The sequence below is a fragment of the Scyliorhinus torazame genome, chromosome 13 (genome assembly GCF_047496885.1).
Source record: "Scyliorhinus torazame isolate Kashiwa2021f chromosome 13, sScyTor2.1, whole genome shotgun sequence".
Lineage (NCBI taxonomy): Eukaryota > Metazoa > Chordata > Chondrichthyes > Carcharhiniformes > Scyliorhinidae > Scyliorhinus > Scyliorhinus torazame.
Genome location: NC_092719.1, coordinates 15627905 through 15650984, shown reverse-complemented (window position 1 = coordinate 15650984; position 23080 = coordinate 15627905). Strand labels below are relative to the sequence as shown.

Sequence of the window (23080 nt, the reverse complement as noted above, 5' to 3'; positions counted from 1 at the left end):
ACCCCCGGTACAGGACCCCCCTCGCCCCCCCACAGGCCGCCCCCCCCAGCGTTCACGCACCGCCTACAACTGTAGCGACCAGGTGTGGACGGCGCTGGGGGGAACCCGCCGTTTTGGCCTGGCCGCTCGGCCCATCCGGGCCTCAGAATCACGGGGGTGCCGGAGAATCGCCATTTTGGGTATCTCCGGCGATTCTCCGGCCTGCGAAACTTGACTGGCCCGTTCCCGCCGCTCAGGAGAATCGCGGGAGGGCGTCGGACCGGCGTCCCCGGAAATTTTGGCGCCCCAGGCGGTTCTCCCAAACGGCGTGGGAGTGGAGAATCGCGCCCACCATCCCCAGAATTCCCCCCTCCTCCCGCACCAAAGGAAAATGAAGAAAAAACATATTCAAGGAAACAATTACAACAACAATCTTTCTGTATAATATTCTTACATTAACACTGCAATGAAGTTACTGTGACACAGATCCCGTGACCCACTCAATAAATGGGGCGCTCACTACAGGGCATGCCAGCATCCTTGATTAATAGGTTGTTAGTCCATTGAGTGTCCTCCTGCGCATTACAGCAAGAATTTGGGTCACAGAAGAATCCCTCATAAATAAGCAAGTCATGATGCAATCAGAGATACGTCTTTTTGTTAAAATCTCTCTACAAGTGCCTGAAGTAGGTCTCTGAGAAAACAAGCAGCATTCACATTCTTTGCTAATTGCTCAAATGCCATCTTCAATAGAAAATTGAAATTAGCAATTTGTTCCATTAAAATGGAACTCCTTTGTAAACATTTGCTCATGGCATATTTACTACGTCACCACCCTACAGACGTTCATACATTTGTCCTACTCAACTGCTTGTACAGCTGATTGAATTAATTTGTTTAATCAGTAAGAGACCTTACCTATTTTAATGAAACGACAGGGGAACATCTGATCGTCAATTTTGTGCTTCAAGGTGAAAGTCTCCTTGTTGTAATCATTCTTTAAGCCGCTGTGAATAATAAACAAAAGTTTAGATATCAAGGGATTAACCACCACCATTTGAAAACAAAACAGCATTGACAAGATAAATGGAAAATGCTGCAAACAATGTCCCCTGAAAAGCAGTTCTTCATTTTGTGTCAGTATCTTTGAGATAACCCCAGAGGGGGTGGGTGGAAATTACCACAGATCACAAAGCAGTTTCAGCATTTTGTTGTACCATAGGACTGACCCAGCAAACCAATTAGTCATCATCTCTTCCCATCCACTGAATTCATTTCCTCAGCTGGAAGCCATCTTCTTCCAACACAGCACCACGCCCAACCTTGCCCAGTCCCTCCATACCTTTATCTATGAGTCATTGCCAATTTCAGATTCGCCTGCCATAGCAACTTCTTTGTATCTTTGACCTCTACCCCCTGTACACGTCCCACCCACACAAAGTAGTCTCCATTGCTGGTGCTTCTTCCTCAAGAAACCCGGCCACTTCCAATCCACCACAATACCCTTCCTGCTACTCGACCTTTTGTCACCTTAAACAAACTCCCATTTTATTCCTCTCCGTCCCTCCAGCATAAGGTTACCGTGGAAATCCATACAGCACAGTGCAGCACAGAAACAGACCATCCGGACCATTGTGCCTGTGTTAGTTACTGAATTAGCCTCGCCTCTTCTCCCCAAAGACTCTGAAAGCCCAGTAAATGTCTCCTACTGAAAAATCAGATTCCCTTTCAAAATATGCTATTGCATTTGCTTCCTCCGCCCAGAGGTGGTGGATTCCAGCATATCCTCACTGCATGACAAAGAAAACAAATTTTTATCTGACTCTTCCCAATTATCTTAAATCTGTGCCCCTGGTTAACATCCTTTCTACCAGCGGAACCAGTTTATCCCATGTCTCTCAAAACCTCCCATGGTTTTGAATGCCTGGGTGTCCAATACTACATTCCAGTTCTATTTGGGTTTAGATTTATTGTCATGTGTACAGAGGTACAGTGATAAGTATTGTTCTGCGAACAGTCCAGACAGATCATTTCTTACATGGAAAAAAATAGGACATATATACGATAAATACACAAAGTAAATACATAGACCGGGTGAAGTATACGGAGTGTAGTGCTACTCAGTAGAAAAGATGCATGGAGGGGTCAGTTCAGTCCATAAGATGGTCATTCAGGAGTCTGGTAACAGCAGGGAAACTGTTTTTGACTATTAGTGAGTGTTCTCAGACTTCTGTATCCCTTGCCCGATGGAAGAGGTTGGAAGAGTGAATAACCTGGGTGGGAGGGTTCTTGGATTATGCTGCCCGCTTTCCCAAGGCAGCAGGAGGTGTAGTCAGAGTCAATGGATGGGAGGTGGGTTTGTGTGATGGGCTGGGGCTGTGTTCACAACTCTAGTTTCTTATGGCCTTGGGCCAGGCAACTGCCACACCAGGCTGTGATGCAGCTAGATTGGATGCTTTCTATGGTGCATCTGTAAAAGTTGTTAAGGGTCCATGTGGACATGCCGAATTCTCTTAGTTTCCTGAGAAAGTATAGGCGGGTTATGCTTTTTTGGACGTAGTGTCAACATGGATGGGCCAGGGCAAATGGTTGGTGATTTCCACACCTGGGAATTTGAAGCTGTCAACTATCTCCACCTCGGCACCATTGATGCAGACATGTACGATACTTCGCTTTCTGAATTCAATGACAAGCTCTAGTTTTGCTGACTTTGAGGGAGAGATTGTTGTCATTCTACCATGCCACTAGGTTCTCTATCTCCTTTCAGTACTCTGACTCATCGTTGTTCGAGATCTGGTCCACTTGGGTTGTGTCATCAGCAAACTTGCAAATGGAGTTGGGCCAGATTTTGCCACGCTAGTCATGCATGCATATGGAGTATAATAAGGGTCTAAGTACGCAGCCTTGCAGGGCCGTTGTATTGAGAACTATCGTGTACGGAATGTTGTTGTTTATCCTTACTGATTTTGAACTCCTTATTGATTCTCTTTTATTTTGCATTTCCCGTATCTGCAGTTTTTTCTTTTTTTAAACTTCTACTTGGCATGCTTTATTTGCAATTTCATCCTCAAATTAAATATGTTTTGTTTATTGGCTTTGGTCCTCAATCTAAACAAAACAGCAGTGGTCAATATACAAACACTGCACACTTCAAACCATTTTACATATACGCTAATCAATTGGAATTATGGAGGAGAGGCTTCAACTTACTGGTAGCATTCTCACCCGAGTCAAAAGGCGCAGGGCTCAAATTCCGCTCCAGGCAATCCAGGCGAAAGGCGACCAGAGTCTTATCAAGATATTTAATCAGTAAGGGAATCATGGGTTATGGGATAAGGTGGGGAAGTAGAGGATTATTTCAGATCATTCACGATCTCATGGAATGGCGGAGCAGACTCGATGGGCCGAGTGGCCTACTTCTGATCGCAAGTCTAATGGTCCAGTTTCAGCTTTAAATTCTGGGAAAATATCCGGTTGAACAATCACTTCCAGGGGGTGTAGGAGACCTTGCTCATCTTGCAGGTTGTGAAAGTCCATAAACCAGTCGAATAAGACATAAGCGCCCTACCATTTCAGGATGGTTATAGCCTTGAGAAATCTCGCTGTGGCCCATCAATGAATGAGTCTGACTATTTTCATTAAGCCACACGGTTCTTCAAAAGTAAGTGCAGGTGAATATAAAAAACAAACTGATATATCTAAATACTCCCATCATATCTCTTATGCAGTAATGTGCGTATTTTCGGTGTATTATCAAGTACTTCAAAGTGCAACTACTTAGGCGGCCAACTGTACACAATGTCTCATAAAATAGCGGGAAACCCTCAACTGCTTCCTTTTGCCCCACACCACTTTCTGGCATAAAATTCAGTGAGGGTACGCTGTGCTACTCTTTTTGAAGTTTCCCCGTTTCTTCCCCAGGTCCGCTCTCTCTCCTGTCTCTAGTATTGGGTCTCCACTCGTCTATTGGGCACATCTACTATTAATGCCGTCTGCATACCATCCATGCTGTGTGTAACGATGGATTGTAACCAAAAATACAAGTGCTGAGGCTTCAATTAGTGCTGCCCATTCCACCAAAAGCAGAATGTTAAAATCAACTCAAGTGAAAACAGTCTAGCTGTCCTGTAGTGGCTATAATCTAACTCCATATTCAAGAAATCAGCTGCTGATATTAACTTTTGGCATAATATACAAAGGACCTATATAGAATAGTGGTTCAATGTAACATTCACAGACATAAAAATGTTTGACACCCAAAGTAACCTACCAAATCTGAATCATTGTTTTGTACAATTACAACCAATCTTTCTAATACTATTAATCAATGTTTAATTCAGTTCTACAAGCAATTTTAAAATATAAACATACAAACCATGAGCATAAGTAGGCCATTCGGTCCCTCGAGCCTTCTCTGCTTTTATTTAGAATTCCACATTCCCATCCAGCTGATAATCTTTGATTCCCTTGCCTAACAAGAATCTATCGACCTCCAACTTAAAAATATTCAACGACCCCCTCCCCTCCCCACCACCGAAGGCAGAGTTCCAAAGTCACACACCCCTCAAACATTTCTCGTCTCTGTCCTAAACATAACATAAGAACTAGGAGCAGGATTAGGCCATCTGGCCCCTCGAGCCTGCTCCACCATTCAATGAGATCATAGCTGATCTTTTGTGGACTCAGCTCCACTTTCCGGCCCGAACACCATAACCTTTAATCCCTTTATTCTTCAAAAAACTATCTATCTTTATCTTAAAAACATTTAATGAAGGAGCCTCTACTGCTTCACTGGGCAAGGAATTCCATAGATTCACAACCCTTTGGGTGAAGAAGTTCCTCCTAAACTCAGTCCTAAATCTACTTCCCCTTATTTTGAGGCTATGCCCCCTAGTTCTGCTTTCACCCGCCAGTGGAAACAACCTGCCCGCATCTATCCTATCTATTCCCTTCATAATCTTATATGTTTCTATAAGATCCCCCCTCATCCTTCTAAATTCCAATGAGTACAGTCCCAGTCTACTCAACCTCTCCTCATAATCCAACCCCTTCAGTTCTGGGATTAACCTAGTGAATCTCCTCTGCACACCCTCCAGTGCCAGTACGTCCTTTCTCAAGTAAGGAGACCAAAACTGAACACAATACTCCAGGTGTGGCCTCACTAACACCTTATACAATTGCAGCAGAACCTCCCTAGTCTTAAACTCCATCCCTCTAGCAATGAAGGACAAAATTCCATTTGCCTTCTTAATCACCTGTTGCACCTGAAAACCAACTTTCTGCGACTCATGCACTAGCACACACAGGTCTCTCTGCACAGCAGCATGTTTTAATATTTTATCATTTAAATAATAATCCCTTTTGCTGTTATTCCTACCAAAATGGATAACCTCACATTTGTCAACATTGTATTCCATCTGCCAGACCCTAGCCCATTCACTTAGCCTGTCCAAATCCCTCTGCAGACTTCCAGTATCCTCTGCACTTTTTGCTTTACCACTTATCTTAGTGTCGTCTGCAAACTTGGACACATTGCCTTTGGTCCCCAACTCCAAATCATCTATGTAAATTGTGAACAGTTGTGGGCCCAACACTGATCCCTGAGGGACACCACTAGCTACTGATTGCCAACCAGAGAAACACCCATGAATCCCCACTCTTTGCTTTCTATTAATTAACCAATCCTCTATCTATGCTACTACTTTCCCCTTAATGCCATGCATCTTTATCTTATGCAACAACCTTTTGTGTGGCACCTTGTCAAAGGCTTTCTGGAAATCCAGATATACCACATCCATTGGCTCCCCGTTATCTACCGCACTGTTAATGTTCTCAAAAAATTCCACTAAATTAGTTAGGCACGACCTGCCCTTTATGAACCCATGCTGCGTCTGTCCAATGGGACAATTTCCATCCAGATGCCTCGCTATTTCTTCCTTGATGATAGATTCCAGCATCTTCCCTACTACCGAAGGTAAGCTCACTGGCCTATAATTACCCGCTTTCTGCCTACCTCCTTTTTTAAACATTGGTGTCACGTTTGCTAATTTCCAATCCGCCGGGACCACCCCAGAGTCTAGTGAATTTTGGTAAATTATCACTAGTGCATTTGCAATTTCCCTAGCCATCTCTTTTAGCACTCTGGGATGCATTCCATCAGTTCCAGGAGACTTGTCTATCTTTAGCCCGATTAGCTTGCCCATCACTACCTCCTTGGTGATATAAATCCTCTCAAGGTCCTCACCTGTCATAGCCTCATTTCCATCAGTCACTGGCATGTTATTTGTGTTTTCCACTGTGAAGACCGACCCAAACACCTGTTCAGTTCCTCAGCCATTTCCTCATCTCCCATTATTAAATCTCCCTTCAATCCTCTAAAGGACCAATATTTACCTTAGCCACTCTTTTTTGTTTTATGTATTTGTAGAAACTTTTACTATCTGTTTTTATATTCTGAGCAGGTTTACTCTCATAATCTATCTTACTCTTCTTTATAGCTTTTTTAGTAGCTTTCTGTTGCCCCCTAAAGATTTCCCAGTCCTCTAGTCTCCCAATAATCTTTGCTACTTTGCATGTTTTTTTCTTCAATTTGATACTCTTCCTTATTTCCTTAGACATCCACGGTCGATTTTCCCTCTTTTTACCGTCCTTCCTTTTTGTTGGTATAAACCTTTGCTGGGCACTGTGAAAAATCACTTGGAAGGTTCTCCACTGTTTCACCATAAAGTCTTTGCTCCCAGTCTACCTTAGCTAGTTCTTCTCTCATTCCATTGTAATCTCCTTTGTTTAAGCACAAAACACTCGTGCTTGATTTTACCTTCTCACCCTCCATCTGTATTTTAAATTCCACCATATTGTGATCGCTCCTTCCGAGAGGATCCCTAACTATGAGATCCTGAATCAATCCTGTCTCATTACACAGGACCAGATCTAGGACCGCTTGTTCCCTCGTAGGTTCCATTACATACTGTTCGAGGAAACTATCGCGGATACATTCTATTAACTCCTCCTCAAGGCTGCCTTGACCGACCTGGTTAAACCAATCGACATGTAGATTAAAATCCCCCATGATAACTGCTGTACCATTTCTACATGCATCAGTTATTTCTTTGTTTATTGCCTGCCCCACCATAATGTTACTATTTGGTGGCCTATAGATTACTCCTATCAGTGACTTTTTTGCCTTACTATTCCTGATTTCCACCCAAATGGATTCAACCTTATCCTCCATAGCACCGATGTCATCCCTTACTGTTGCCCGGATGTCATCCTTAAATAACAGAGCTACACCACCTCCCTTACCATCCACTCTGTCCTTCCGAAAAGTTTGATACCCTCGGGTATTTAACTCCCAGTCGTGACCATCCTTTAACCATGTTTCAGTAATGGCCACTAAATCATAGTCATTCACGATGATTTGCGCCATCAACTTGACGAATGTGATATAAAATAGTTACTTTAGAGATATTAGTTAATGTAATGTAGAAATAAGCCACTTTGATTCTGGCAGATAGAGACAAAGGGATTTGAGACCGCATGGAAAAAGCAGGAAGAGGTGTGTCTATGAGAGTGATGCTGCATTGATAGGGGCCAGAGATGGGGATTGGAAGTGAGCCAATCAGAATAGATCAAACAGGTCAGGAGGGATATAGGCTCACCTATGGGCGTCGAGTATGTGAAACTTGATACCATTTGAATTGATTTGCAGAGATCCCTTTGTCTCTTTGTTCATTCGCTTTCTGGGATGTAGGAGACTGGATGTCTCTTATGTTTCTGTGAGATGAATTAAGCTTGCAAGCTAAATAAAATAACTTCTTTTTACGTGCAAATCCATCTCGACTTTTATTGAGGCCAGACTGACGGAGAAAGAAATTTGGGAATCAACAAACTCATTTACCTTATTCCGAATACTACGAGCATTCAGGTAAAGTACACTTATGTTGGCTTTTTTACCTCTGTTCTTAATCTTTTTTTTTAAATATATTTTATTCAAAATTGTTGGCCAACCATAACAGTACATTGTGTATCTTTCACACAGTAATATAACAATATAAATAACAATGGCCAGTTTTTTTTAAACAAGAAATAATATATAAACAACATCAAAATTTAAAAAAACAAAACTAAATGGCAACTGCCTTGTCCCAAATAAATACCCTCCAAAAAATAGAATTCAGCCGTCCAGTATACAATTACCTAATACAACAACCTATACATATTATACTTATACACTAACATCCCTGAGAGTCCTTCTGGTTCCTCCCCCCCACCCCCCACCCCGGGTTGCTGCTGCTGTCGTCTTCTTTTCCATTCCCTCTATCTTTCTGTGAGGTATTTTACGAACGGTTGCCACCGCCTGGTGAACCCTTGAGCCGATCCCCTTAGGACGAACTTAATCTGTTCCAGATTTATAAACCCTGCCATGTCATTTATCCAGGTCTCCACACCCGGGGGCTTGGCTTCCTTCCACATCAACAGTATCCTGCGCCGGGCTCCTAGGGACGCAAAGGCCAAAACATCAGCCTCTTTCGCCTCCTGCACTCCCGGCTCTTCTGCAACCCCGAATATAGCCAACCCCCAGCTTGGTTCGACCTGGACCCCCACCACCTTCGAAAGCACCTTTGTCACCCCCACCCAAAATCCCTGTAGTGCCGGACATGACCAGAACATGTGGGTGTGATTCGCTGGGCTTCTCGAGCATCTCGCACACCTATCCTCTACTCCAAAAAATTTACTGAGCCGTGCTCCAGTCATATGCGCCCTGTGTAACACCTTAAATTGTATCAGGCTTAGCCTGGCACACGAGGACGATGAGTTTACCCTACTTAGGGCATCAGCCCACAGCCCCTCCTCAATCTCCTCCCCCAGCTCTTCTTCCCATTTCCCTTTCAGCTCATCTACCATAATCTCCCCCTCGTCCCTCATTTCCCTATATATGTCTGATACCTTACCGTCCCCCACCCATGTCTTTGAGATCACTCTGTCCTGCACCTCCTGCGTCGGGAGCTGCGGGAATTCCCTCACCTGTTGCCTCGCAAAAGCCCTCAGTTGCATATACCGGAATGCATTCCCCTGGGGCAACCCATATTTTTCGGTCAGCGCTCCCAGACTTGCAAACGTCCCAACTACAAACAGATCTCTCAATTGTGTTACTCCTGCTCTTTGCCATGTTCCAAATCCCCCATCCATTCTCCCCGGAGCAAACCTATGGTTATTTCTTATCGGGGACCACACCGAGGCTCCAGTCTTTCCCCTATGCCGTCTCCACTGCCCCCAAATTTTCAGAGTAGCCACCACCACCGGGCTTGTGGTGTATTTCTTCGGTGAGAACGGCAACGGCGCCGTCACCGTAGCTTGTAGGCTAGTCCCCCTGCAGGACACCCTCTCCAATCTCTTCCACGCCGCTCCCTCCTCTTCTCCCAACCACTTACATACCATTGAGATATTGGCGGCCCAGTAGTACTCACTAAGGCTCGCTAGTGCCAGCCCCCCCCTATCCCTTCTACGCTGCAAAAATCCCTTCCTCACTCTCGGGGTCTTCCCGGCCCACACAAAACTCATGATACTCTTCTCAATCCTTTTGAAAAAAGCCTTCGTGATCACCACCGGGAGGCACTGAAACAAAGAGGAATCTCGGGAGGACCACCATTTTAACCGCCTGCACCCTCCCTGCCAGTGACAGGGATACCATGTCCCATCTCTTGAAGTCCTCCTCCATCTGTTCCACCAACCGCGTTAAATTTAACCTAGGCAATGTACCCCAATTCTTGGCTATCTGGATCCCCAAGTAGCGAAAGTCCCTTGTTACCTTCCTCAGCGGTAAGTCCTCTATTTCTCTGCTCTGCTCCCCTGGATGCACCACAAAAAACTCACTTTTCCCCATGTTCAGCTTATATCCTGAAAATTCTCCAAACTCCCCAAGTATCCCCTCCGCCGGGTCCGCCACATACAACAACAAATCGTCCGCATACAGAGATACCCGGTGTTCTTCTCCTCCCCTGAGTACTCCCCTCCACTTCCTGGAACCCCTCAATGCTATTGCCAGGGGCTCTATCGCCAGTGCAAACAATAATGGGGACAGAGGACATCCCTGCCTCGTCCCTCTATGGAGCCGAAAGTATGCAGACCCCCGTCCATTCGTGACCACGCTTGCCATCGGGGCCCTATGCAGCAGCTGTATCCATCTAATATACTCATCTCCAAAGCCAAATCTCCTCAACACCTCCCACAAATAATCCCACTCCACTCTATCAAATGCTTTCTCGGCATCCATCGCCACCACTATCTCCGCTTCCCCCTCTGGTGGGGGCATCATCATTACCCCTAGCAGCCTCCGTATATTCGTATTCAGCCATCTCCCCTTCACAAACCCAGTTTGGTCCTCATGGACTACCCCCGGGACACAATCCTCTATCCTCATTGCCATTACCTTGGCCAGAATCTTAGCGTCTATGTTCAGGAGGGAAATTGGCCTATAGGACCCGCATTGCAGCGGGTCTTTTTCCTTCTTTAGGAGAAGCGATATCGTTGCCTCTGACATAGTCGGGGGCAGCTGTCCCCTTTCCCTCGCCTCATTAAAAGTTCTCATCAGTAGCGGGGCGAGCAAGTCCACATATTTCCTGTAAAATTCAACTGGGAATCCATCCGGTCCCGGGGCCTTCCCCGCCTGCATGCTCCTAATTCCTTTCACTACTTCCTCCATTTCGATCTGTGCTCCCAGTCCCACCCTCTCCTGCTCCTCCACCTTAGGAAATTCCAGCTGGTCCAGAAAACACATCATTCTCTCCTTCCCATCCGGGGGCTGAGCTTCATATAATCTTTCATAGAATGCCTTGAACACTCCATTCACTCTCTCCGCTCCCCGCTCCATCTCTCCCTCCTCATCCCTCACTCCCCCTATTTCCCTCGCTGCTCCCCTTTTCCTCAATTGGTGGGCCAGCAACCTGCTCGCCTTCTCCCCATATTCGTACTGTACACCCTGTGCCTTCCTCCACTGTGCCTCTGCAGTACCCGTTGTCAGCAAATCAAATTCTACGTGTAGCCTTTGCCTTTCCCTGTACAGTCCCTCCTCCGGTGCCTCCGCATATTGCCTGTCCACCCTCAGAAGTTCTTGCAGCAACCGCTCCCATTCCCTACTCTCCGGCTTTCCTTTATGTGCCCTGATTGATATCAGCTCCCCTCTAACCACTGCCTTCAGCGCCTCCCAGACCACTCCCACCTGGACCTCCCCATTATCATTGAGTTCCAAGTACTTTTCAATACACCCCCTCACCCTTAGACACCCCCCCTCATCCGCCATTAGTCCCATGTCCATTCTCCAGGGTGGACGCCGTTCTTTTTCCTCCCCTATCTCCAAGTCCACCCAGTGTGGAGCGTGATCCGAAATAGCTATCGCCGTATACTCCGTCCCCCTCACCTTCGGGATCAACGCCCTTCCCAAAACAAAAAAGTCTATTCGCGAATAAACTTTGTGGACATAGGAGAAAAACGAAAACTCCTTGCTCCTAGGTCTGCTAAATCTCCCTGGGTCTACTCCTCCCATCTGCTCCATAAAGTCTTTAAGCACCTTGGCTGCTGCCGGCCTCCTTCCAGTCCTGGACCTCGATTTGTCCGGACCTGGTTCCAGCACCGTGTTAAAACCTCCACCCATTACCAACTTCCCCACCTCTAGGTCCGGGATACGTCCTAACATGCGCCTCATAAAGTTGGCATCATCCCAGTTCGGGGCATATACGTTCACCAAGACCACCGCCTCCCCCTGTAATTTGCCACTCACCATCACGTATCAGCCCCCACTATCCGCCACTATGGTCTTTGCCTCAAACATTACCCGCTTCCCCACTAGTATAGCCACCCCCCCTGTTTTTCACATCTAGCCCCGAATGAAACACCTGCCCCACCCATCCTTTGCGTAGTCTAACCTGGTCTATCAGTTTCAAATGCGTCTCCTGTAACATAACCACATCTGCCTTAAGTTTCTTAAGGTGTGCGAGTACCCGTGCCCTCTTTATCGGCCTGTTCAGCCCTCTCACATTCCACGTGATCAGCCGGGTTGGGGGGCTCTTTACCCTCCCCCCCCCCTTGTCGATTAGCCATCCCTTTTATCCAGCTCCTCACCCGGTTCCCACGCAGCGGTGTCCCCCCCAGGCGGTGCCCTCCCGCCCCACCCACCCCACCCCATACCAGCTCCCCCTTCTCCCCAGCAGCAGCAACCCAGTAAATCCCCCCTCCCACCCCCCCCCCCCCTAGATCCCCCACTAGCGTAGTTACACCCCCCATGTTGCTCCCAGAAGTCAGCAAACTCTGGCAGACCTCGGCTTCCCGCCGTGACCTCGGCTCGCACCGTGCGACGCCCCCTCCTTCCTGCTTCCCTATTCCCGCCATAATTATCATAGCGCGGGAACAAAGCCCGCGCTTCCCTTTTGGCCCCACCCCCAATGGCCTACGCCCCCAGCTCCTCCACCTCCCTCCCCCACAACCTGTGGAAGAGAGAAAAGTTACCGGGTCGCAGGATTAACAACATAAAAATCATCTCTCCCCCCTTTTTCCCCCCTCTTCGCCCCCCATATTCGCCCCACCACTTTGTCTCAAACGTTCTTTTTTAATAACCCACTTATTCCAATTTCTCTTCAACAATAAATGTCCACGCCTCACCTGCCGTTTCAAAGTAGTGGTGCCTCCCTTGATATGTGACCCACAGTCTTGCCGGCTGCAGCATTCCAAATTTAATCTTCTTTTCATGAAGCACCGCCTTGGCCCGATTAAAGCTCGCCCTCCTTCTCGCCACCTCCGCACTCCAGTCTTGATATAGGCGGATCACCGCGTTCTCCCACCTACTGCTCAGAGTTTTCTTTGCCCATCTGAGGACCATCTCTCTGTCCTTAAAACGGAGGAATCTCACCACTATGGCTCTGGGAATTTCTCCTGCTCTCGGTCCTCGCACTATCACTCGGTATGCTCCCTCCACCTCCAACGGACCCGTCGGGGCCTCCGCTCCCATTAACGAGTGCAGCATCGTGCTCACATATGCCCCGACGTCCGCCCCTTCTGCACCTTCAGGAAGACCAAGAATCCTTAAATTCTTCCTCCTCGCATTATTCTCCAGCACCTCCAGCCTTTCCACACATCGTTTGTGGTGTGCCTCATGCATCTCCGTCTTCACCACCAGGTCCTGTATATCGTCCTCGTTCTCGGCAGCCTTTGCCTTCACGACCCCAAGCTCCCGCTCCTGGGTCTTTTGCTCATCTTTTAGCCCTTCAATCGCCTGTAATATCGGGGCCAACAGCTCCTTCTTCATCTCCTTTTTAAGCTCTTCCACGCAGCGTTTCAAAAACTCGTGTTGGTCAGGGCCCCACATTAAACTGCCACCTTCCGACGCCATCTTGGTTTTTGCTTGCCTTCCTTGCCGCTGCTCTAGAGGATCCACCGCAATCCGGCCACTTTCCTCTCCTTTTTCCATCCGTATCCAGGGGGGATTCCCTTCTGGTTTACCGCACAGTACTTTTAGCAGTTAAAATTGCCGTTGGGGCTCTTATTAAGATCCCAAAAGTCCGTTCCACCGGGAGCTGCCGAAACGTGCGACTTAGCTGGTCATCGCCGCACTCGGAAGCCCTCTGTTCTTAATCTTAACACCTCGATCAGTAACCTCTCCCAAGTTATATTTCCTCTTAACCTTTCTCCTAATTTTCCTTGTCGTCGAACCCATATCTTCCTGTAACAACTTGCCGCGTCGCTTACCATTAATGTTTTCACTTCCCGTTTTATTTCTTTTAGTATTCCTGGTCCTATTCACTGAGCTCCCCTCAGTCACTGTACCTTGTACTGTCGCCCTTTTTGATTTTTGACTATGGCTTCTCTGCCTTACACTTTCCCCCTTACTGCCTTTTATTTCTGTCCCTGTTTTACTACCTTCCAACTTCCTGCATTGGTTCCCATCCCCCTGTCACATTAGTTTAAACTCTCCCCAACAGCTCTAGCAAACACCCCCCCTAGGACATCGGTTCCAGTCCTGCCCAGGTGCAGACCGTCCGGTTTGTACTGGTCCCACCTCCCCCAGAATCGGTTCCAATGTCCCAGGAATTTGAATCCCTCCCTCTTGCACCATCTCTCGAGCCACGTATTCATCCTCTCTATCCTGACATTCCTACTCTGACTAGCTCGTGGCACTGGTAGCAATCCTGAGATTACTACCTTTGAGGTCCTACTTTTTAGTTTAACTCCTAGCTCCCTAAATTCAGCTTGTAGGACCTTGTTCCGTTTTTTACCTATATCGTTGGTGCCTATGTGCACCACGACAGCTGGCTGTTCACCCTCCCCTCCCCCCCCAGAATGTCCTGCAGCCGCTCCGAGACATCCTTGACCCTTGCACCAGGGAGACAACATAACATCCTGGAGTCTCGATTGCGTCCGCAGAACCGCCTGTCAATTCCCCTTACAATTGAGTCCCCTATCACTATAGCCCTGCCATTCTTCTTCCTGCCCAGCTGCGCAGCAGAGCCAGTCACGGTGCCATGAACCTGGCTGCTGCTGTCTTCCCCTGGTGAGCCATCTCCCTCAACAGTATCCAAAGCGGTATATCGGTTTTGCAGGGAGATGACCGCAGAGGACAGCTGCACTGCCTTCCTACTCTTGCTCTGTCTTTTGGTCACCCATTTACTATCTCCCTCAGTGCCTTTCACCTGCAGTGTGACCAACTCGCTAAACGTGCTATCCACGACGTCCTCAGCATCGCTGACGCTCCAAAGTGAGTCCATCCGCAGCTCCAGAGCCATCAAGCGGTCTAACAGGAGCTGCAACTGGACACACTTCATGCACGTGAAGGAGCCAGGGACAGTGGACGTGTCCCTAAGCTCCCACATCGCACACGAGGAGCATGACACGGGTCTGAGATCTCCTGCCATGTCTTAAACCTTTGGTTAACTTCAACAATTTCAATTTCCCCCAAAAAAATTTTAAATAAATAAATAAACAATGAATAAATAAATAAATAAAAGGGAGAACCAAGCACCCCTTGGTTCTGGACGCACCCACAAGAGGAAACATCCTTTCAATACCGTTCAGGATCTTGTATAATTCAGTCACCCCTCATTGCTCTAACCCCCAGTGGAAACAAGCCCAGTTTGATGAACCTTTCCTCATAAAACAACCTGCTCTTTCCAGATATCAATCTAGGAAACCTCATCTGAACCACTTCCAATAATTTCGTAAATAAGGAGACCACAACTGCACACAGTATTCAAGATGTAGTCACACCAATGTCCCTGTTTAGGGCAAGGGAGAATGAGAGTATAGAGGTCAGGAGCACAGATTTGACGTTGCAGGAGGGGGCCAGTGTTCAGGTAGGTGGTTTGAAGTGTGTCTACTTCAATGCCAGGAGTATACGAAACAAGGTAGGGGAACTGGCAGCATGGGTTGGTACCTGGGACTTCGATGTTGTGGCCATTTCGGAGACATGGATAGAGCAGGGACAGGAATGGATGTTGCAGGTTCTTGGGTTTAGGTGTTTTAGTAAGCTCAGAGAAGGAGGCAAAAGAGGGGGAGGTGTGGCGCTGCTAGTCAAGAGCAGTATTACGGTGGCGGAGAGGATGCTAGATGGGGACTCTTCTTCCGAGGTAGTATGGGCTGAAGTTAGAAACAGGAAAGGAGAGGTCACCCTGTTGGGAGTTTTTTTATAGGCCTCCTAATAGTTCTAGGGATGTAGAGGAAAGGATGGCGAAGATGATTCTGGATATGAGCGAAAGTAACAGGGTAGTTATTATGGGAGACTTTAACTTTCCAAATATTGACTGGAAAAGATATAGTTCGAGTACAATAGATGGGTCGTTTTTTGTACAGTGTGCGCAGGAGGGTTTCCTGAAACAATATGTTGACAGGCCAACAAGAGGCGAGGCCACGTTGGATTTGGTTTTGGGTAATGAACCAGGCCAGGTGTTGGATTTGGAGGTAGGAGAGCACTTTGGGGACAGTGACCACAATTCGGTGACGTTTACGTTAATGATGGAAAGGGATAAGTATACACCGCAGGGCAAGAGTTATAGCTGGGGGAAGGGCAATTATGATGCCATTAGACGTGACTTGGGGGGGGGATAAGGTGGAGAAGTAGGCTGCAAGTGTTGGGCACACTGGATAAGTGGGGCTTGTTCAAGGATCAGCTACTGCGTGTTCTTGATAAGTATGTACCGGTCAGACAGGGAGGAAGGCGTCGAGCGAGGGAACCGTGGTTTACCAAGGAAGTGGAATCTCTTGTTAAGAGGAAGAAGGAGGCCTATGTGAAGATGAAGTGTGAAGTTTCGGTTGGGGCGATGGATAGTTACAAGGTAGCGAGGAAGGATCTAAAGAGAGAGCTAAGACGAGCAAGGAGGGGACATGAGAAGTATTTGGCAGGAAGGATCAAGGAAAACCCAAAAGCTTTCTATAGGTATGTCAGGAATAAGCGAATGACAAGGGAAAGAGTAGGACCAGTCAAGGACAGGGATGGGAAATTGTGTGTGGAGTCTGAAGAGATAGGCGAGATACTTAATGAATATTTTTCGTCAGTATTCACTCAGGAAAAAGATAATGGTGTGGAGGAGAATGCTGAGCCCCAGGCTAATAGAATAGATGGCATTGAGGTACGTAGGGAAGAGGTTCTGGACAGGCTGAAAATAGATAAGTCCCCGGGACCTGATGGGATTTATCCTAGGATTCTCTGGGAGGCCAGGGAAGAGATTGCTGGACCTTTGGCTTTGATTTTTATGTCATCATTGGCTACAGGAATAGTGCCAGAGGACTGGAGGACAGCAAATGTGGTCCCTTTGTTCAAAAAGGGGAGCAGAGACAACCCCGGCAACTATAGACCGGTGAGCCTCACGTCTGTAGTGGGTAAAGTCTTGGAGGGGATTATAAGAGACAAGATTTATAATCATCTAGATAGGAATAATATGATCAGGGATAGTCAGCATGGCTTTGTGAAGGGTAGGTCATGCCTCACAAACCTTATTGAGTTCTTTGAGAAGGTGACTGAACAGGTAGACGAGGGTAGAGCAGTTGATGTGGTGTATATGGATTTCAGCAAAGCGTTTGATAAGGTTCCCCACGGTAGGCTATTGCAAAAAATACAGAGGCTGGGGATTGAGGGTGATTTAGAGATGTGGATCAGAAATTGGCTAGCTGAAAGAAGACAGAGGGTGGTGGTTGATGGGAAATGTTCAGAATGGAGTACAGTCACAAGTGGAGTACCACAAGGATCTGTTCTGGGGCCGTTGTTGTTTGTCATTTTTATCAATGACCTGGAGGAAGGCGCAGAAGGGTGGGTGAGTAAATTTGCAGACGATACTAAAGTCGGTGGTGTTGTCGATAGTGTGGAAGGATGTAGCAGGTTACAGAGGGACATAGATAAGCTGCAGAGCTGGGCTGAGAGGTGGCAAATGGAGTTTAATGTAGAGAAGTGTGAGGTGATTCACTTTGGAAGGAATAACAGGAATGCGGAATATTTGGCTGATGGTAAAGTTCTTGAAAGTGTGGATGAGCAGAGGCATCTAGGTGTCCATGTACATAGATCCCTGAAAGTTGCCACCCAGGTTGATAGGGTTGTGAAGAAGGCCTATGGAGTGTTGGCCTTTATTGGTAGAGGGATTGAGTTCCGGAGTCGGGAGGTCATGTTGCAGCTGTACAGAACTCTGGTACGGCCGCATTTGGAGTATTGCGTACAGTTCTGGTCACCGCATTATAGGAAGGACGTGGAGGCTTTGGAGCGGGTGCAGAGGAGATTTACCAGGATGTTGCCTGGTATGGAGGGAAAATCTTATGAGGAAAGGCTGATGGACTTGAGGTTGTTTTCGTTGGAGAAGAAGAAGGTTAAGAGGAGACTTAATAGAGGCATACAAAATGATCAGGGGGTTGGATAGGGTGGACAGTGAGAGCCTTCTCCCGCGGATGGATATGACTGGCACGAGGGGACATAACTTTAAACTGAGGGGTAATAGATATAGGACAGAGGTCAGAGGTAGGTTCTTTACGCAAAGAGTAGAGGCGCCGTGGAATGCCCTACCTGCTACAGTAGTGAACTCGCCAACATTGAGGGCATTTAAAAGTTTATTGGATAAACATATGGATGATACTGGCATAGTGTAAGTTAGATGGTTTTTGTTTCGGTGCAACATCGTGGGCCGAAGGGCCTGTACTGCGCTGTATTGTTCTATGTTCTATGTCCCATATAACTGAAGCACAAGATCCTTACATTTATGTTCCATTCATCCATAATAAAAGGAGAACATTCCGCCTTCTTAATTACATGCTGTATCTGTATACTTTTTTGTGACCCATGCACAAGAACACTTAGGACAATACTACTATCGAAGACCTGTGCTCCAAAACTTACTGTGGCAAGTAGCTCGCCTCCCAACTCCCCAAAGCCAGTTTACCATCGACAAGGCATAAATCAGGAGTGTGATGGAATATTCTCTCTCCATTTGCCTGCACGATTGCAGCTCCAACAACACTGAAGGTCAACAGCATCCAGTACAAAGCAGCCCACATGATTGGTACCCCTTCCACAGTCACTCCCTCCACCAATGATGAACAGTGCCATCATTGTTAGCATCTGCAAGATGCTTTGCAGAAACTCACAAAGGCACCTTCCAAACCCATGGTCACCAACCCTAACCCTGTTATTCTTGCCTTTACCCCCAATTTATCAGAACATGACAAAATGTTTAAACGTTTGCACCATTCCCTACATAGATCCTATGTTCTAATTTTTTGACCAACATTCTCACCCATCTGATATTAAGAAACCTGTAATGCTCAGCTCCCACAGCTTTGCCATGTTTCTGCTGCATGAAAATAAAGAAAAACAAACAGTTGCCCGTTGGATCTGGTTTATTGTGTAGATTTCCCTCCTCCCACCACACAAGCTGTTGGAAGGGGCAAATAAAAATTCTGGGCCAATTGAAGAGCGGATAAAAATTTGGGGAAATTCCTTCCCAGCCACAATGGCAATCAAACAGGTTTCTGGAGGTATTTCCAATTCAGAGTTCTTCTCGGCAGCACCAAATAGTGCTCACATGAAGGCATAATTGCCATGACTGCAAGTACAGATTACCTATAGAAAGTATATATTTTCCATAGATAACTAGCCTAGAATGAATTCCAAGCCGAACACATTCAAGGAAATTAAGTGTCCAATAGCAAGATATAACTCAATGGCATCACCTAGTCCCCGAGCTAGTATACCAGCTTGAATCTCGGTTCAAATAAACAAATCCATTATTTGTTCTACACACGACAATTCAAACTGTAAGCAATAGAAATTCTGGCATTAAACATTAACAAAATCGGAGGGGTAAGAAACAGGCCATCCAGGGTCCGTTGCAAAAACATCCGCCAACAAACAAACAATACAAGTAGATACCAAAAAGGGCAGCACGGTAGCATTGTGGATAGCACAAATGCTTCACAGCTCCAGGGTCCCAGGTTCGATTCCGGCTTGGGTCACTGTCTGTGCGGAGTCTGCACATACTCCCAGTGTGTGTGTGGATTTCCTCTGAGTGCTCCGGTTTCCTCCCACAGTCCAAAGATGTGCAGGTTAGGTGGATTGGCTGTGATTAATTGCCCTTAGTGTCCAAAATTGCCCTTAGTGTTGGGTGGGGTTACTGGGTTATGGGGATAGGGTGGAGGTGTTGACCTTGGGTAGGGTGCTCTTCCCAAGAGCCGGTGCAGACTCGATGGGCCGAATGGCCTTCTTCTGCACTGTAAATTCTATGATAATCTATGATTCTGGTTAGGTAGTGAAGGTACTCAGATGACTTGTCAATTTATAAAAGATAACAGAAATCCTCAATTGAATCATTTGCTTATCAAACACCTACAGAATGATTGCTTTCCAAACGTCTCGCGTAACCTTCCTACAGCTAAACATGGAAGAAAACAACAGTAAAAGCAATTATCATAACACCACTGTTATCACTTGCCTTGACAGCAGTTCAGTCATGTTCTCTTCACTCATTCCCCCATAAACTTTGAACTTCTTCAGGTTGCAGACATGGGTTTTTTCATACTTGCCGAAGGTAATGCTCTGAACTATTGCAGGTCTCTCAAGTTTCAGAATCAAGTACTGGAGGAAAAGAATCAAACAATTCATAGGGAGGCTAAGAATATCTTTGAGAGAACCTGTGCGATCATATTCAAAGATAAACGATAATTGGAAATATAAACTGAAGAAGAACACTGGCATAACCAAAAACGCTCATTTAAAAATTAGACAGAAAATGTTCCGCAAAAGAATCAGTATGGCTTAAAAATTGACACGCCACTTCTTTAAAACAGAATGGACTTCCTTAAAATGGTGACCAAAACCATTATCAATGCTTTCTGTTGAGTAAAAATATTTTGTATTTCAGAAGATACTTGGCAATGTTCCAGGGCAAAACTTCTATGGATGAAAGTATACAGGATCATTGGCAATGTAGTTAGATGGAATAAGAACTGGCTTGGGAATAGGGAAGTTATAAAAGCACAGGGTATTAAGTTTGTGTTAAGTTGACGATTAGATTAGTCTATTTGACCCTAATCTTTTGAATGTTAAGTAAGAGCTGCAGAGAGTGGCTAGCTTTATTGCTTCACAGTGCCAGAGACCCAGGTTCGATTCCCACTTAGGTCACTGTCTGTGCGGAGTCTGCACGTTCTCCCTGTATCTGCGTGGGTTTCCTCCAGTGGCTCCAGTTTCCTCCCACAAGTCCTGAAAGACGTGCTTGTTAGGTTAATTGGACATTCTGAACTCTCCCTCTATGTACCCGAACAGGCGGGAGTGTGGAGACTAGGGGATTTTCATTGCAGTGTTAATGCAAACCTACTTGTGACAACAATAAAGATCATTACTATGTTTAATGTAGGTAATCCAATCTGGTGTCAGAAATATAAAAAATAGATGGGTACATAAAGCTAATGAAGATTTGGATGTGTCTATTAATTTTAACTTAATAGAGGCAACAGGTGAGGGAATTCCCGCAGCTCCCGACACAAGAGGTGCAGGACAGAGTGATCTCAAAGACATGGGTGGGGGATGGTAAGGTGTCAGATATATATAGGGAAATGAGGGACGAAGGGGAGACTATGGTAGATGAACTAAAAGGGAAATGGGAAGAAGAGCTGGGGGAGGAGATCGAGGAGGGGCTGTGGGCAGATGCCCTGAGCAGGGTAAACTCGTCGTCCTCGTGTGCCAGGCTAAGCCTGATTCAGTTTAAGGTATTACACAGGGCGCATATGACTGGAGCACGGCTCAGTAAATTTTTTGGGGTGGAGGATAGGTGTGCGAGGTGCTCGAGAAGCCCAGCGAATCATACCCATATGTTTTGGTCATGCCCGACACTACAGGGGTTTTGGATGGGGGTGACAAAGGTGCTTTCAAAAGTAGTAGGGGTCCGGGTCGAACCAAGCTGGGGGTTGGCTATATTTGGGGTTGCACAAGAGCCGGGAGTGCAGGAGGCGAGAGAGGCCGATGTTTTGGCCTTTGCGTCCCTAGTAGCCCGGCGCAGGATATTGCTAATGTGGAAAGAAGCCAAGCCCCCGGGGGTGGAGACCTGGATAAATGACATGGCAGGGTTTATAAAGCTAGAGCGGATTAAGTTCGTTCTAAGGGGGTCGGCTCAAGGGTTCACCAGGCGGTGGCAACCGTTCGTCGAATACCTCGCAGAAAGATAGATGGAATGGAAAAAAGAAGGCAGCAGCAGCAGCCCAGGATAGGGGGGGGGGAACCAGAAGGACTTTCAGGGTTAATATATACTGTATAATATGTATAGGTCGTTGCTACAGATAATTATATATTGGACTGTTAAATTATATTTTTGGAGAGTGTTACTTGTGGTAAGGCAGTTGCCAATTAGGGTTAGTTTTCATTTTTGTTATTTATTATTGATTCATTCATTTTTTGTTTATAAAATAGGTCATTGTTATTTGTGTTGTTATAATATAGTGTAAAGGATGCACAATGTACTGTGTTGGTTGACCAAAAATTCTCAATAAAATATTTACAAAAAAAAAAAAAAATTTTGTGTACTGGGATGCAATGCTATTTTCAAATCTCGATACATGTGGATATGCTATGTATATCCACATGTATATCCCTATGTTAGGGAAGAGGCAGCACATGATCTGGCTGCACTTGGGCATTCCTCAATTTGGTTGGTAGTTAGATTTTGCCCCACGGGCAGAGGCCTCTGGTCTTGTCATGAAACATGACATTCGGCACAACAGGAGGAGGATACATAGTGTTTAGCTTAAATGTGCGAAGGAAACTGGGGTTCAAGTTAATGGTGGCTTTGAGGTCAGACAAAAGCACGAGGATCCTGACAAACATCGATGTCTAAATTTCTAGAAACAAATGCTACATTTTGTAGTGGTTGGTGTTTTGGACTGCTATCAACAATTGGAATATTTCCACTTGCTAATTTTACTTGCTAAATGCAGTTATTTTATTTTTTTTAAAAGAGGAAAGGAAATAACAAATTAGAGCGAAGGAAAGTATCCGGTTTCCATGTCTCCCATTAAAAAATCTCAAGAGTCTATTTTAAAATGTACTTATAAACTTGAACTTCAGTGTTTTTGACTTTGTCCAGCTAATTGCAACTGAATCCCTTGGGGTCAACTGCGCAGAATCAACGGTCTACATCAAAGTCCAGGTTATTGTGAGAGGATGGAAAGGGAGGAGGTGCAATGTAACACATCAATTGTATTATGGAATACAGAAATTTCTTTGCCGTATCCAAGTTTTATGCAAGACTTTATTCCCGACATCGGAAATTTCAGTTACTGAAAAAAAATTAACAGCATCAGAAAGTTTGCCAGAAAATCTTGAGTGATTCGATTAGTTTACCACTGCCTTTTCAAGATGGTTCTTTTTCACCTCAATTTTTACTTTTCTCCGTAAGCCCATTTGATTGCCCTTTGCAGTTTTTGAATGATTGTTGCATTTTGAGTCAATTCATTAAAGGATGACATACACTTCACATTACAGACAAAATTGCATCAGCTATTAATAAATATATATATATATTTTTTTTTAATTGCATCAGCTTAAATACTTGCTAGATACTTCACATAATTTCTGATTTTACCCCAACTACCA

The 23080-nt window shown here is 45.9% G+C and overlaps 1 protein-coding gene across 3 annotated transcripts in view; it reads right to left on the bottom strand.

The window, feature by feature from the left end:
• Positions 1-23080, bottom strand: part of mkln1 (muskelin 1, intracellular mediator containing kelch motifs) — a 195571-nt gene that overhangs the window by 121832 nt on the left and 50659 nt on the right. For all 3 annotated transcript variants that reach the window (XM_072471106.1, XM_072471109.1, XM_072471107.1), the window contains exons 3-4: positions 19929-20071; positions 898-986 (exon numbers count right to left, since the gene is read on the bottom strand). In XM_072471106.1, the coding sequence (XP_072327207.1) occupies positions 898-986; positions 19929-20071 (232 nt within the window). The remainder of the gene's footprint in view (positions 1-897; positions 987-19928; positions 20072-23080) is intronic.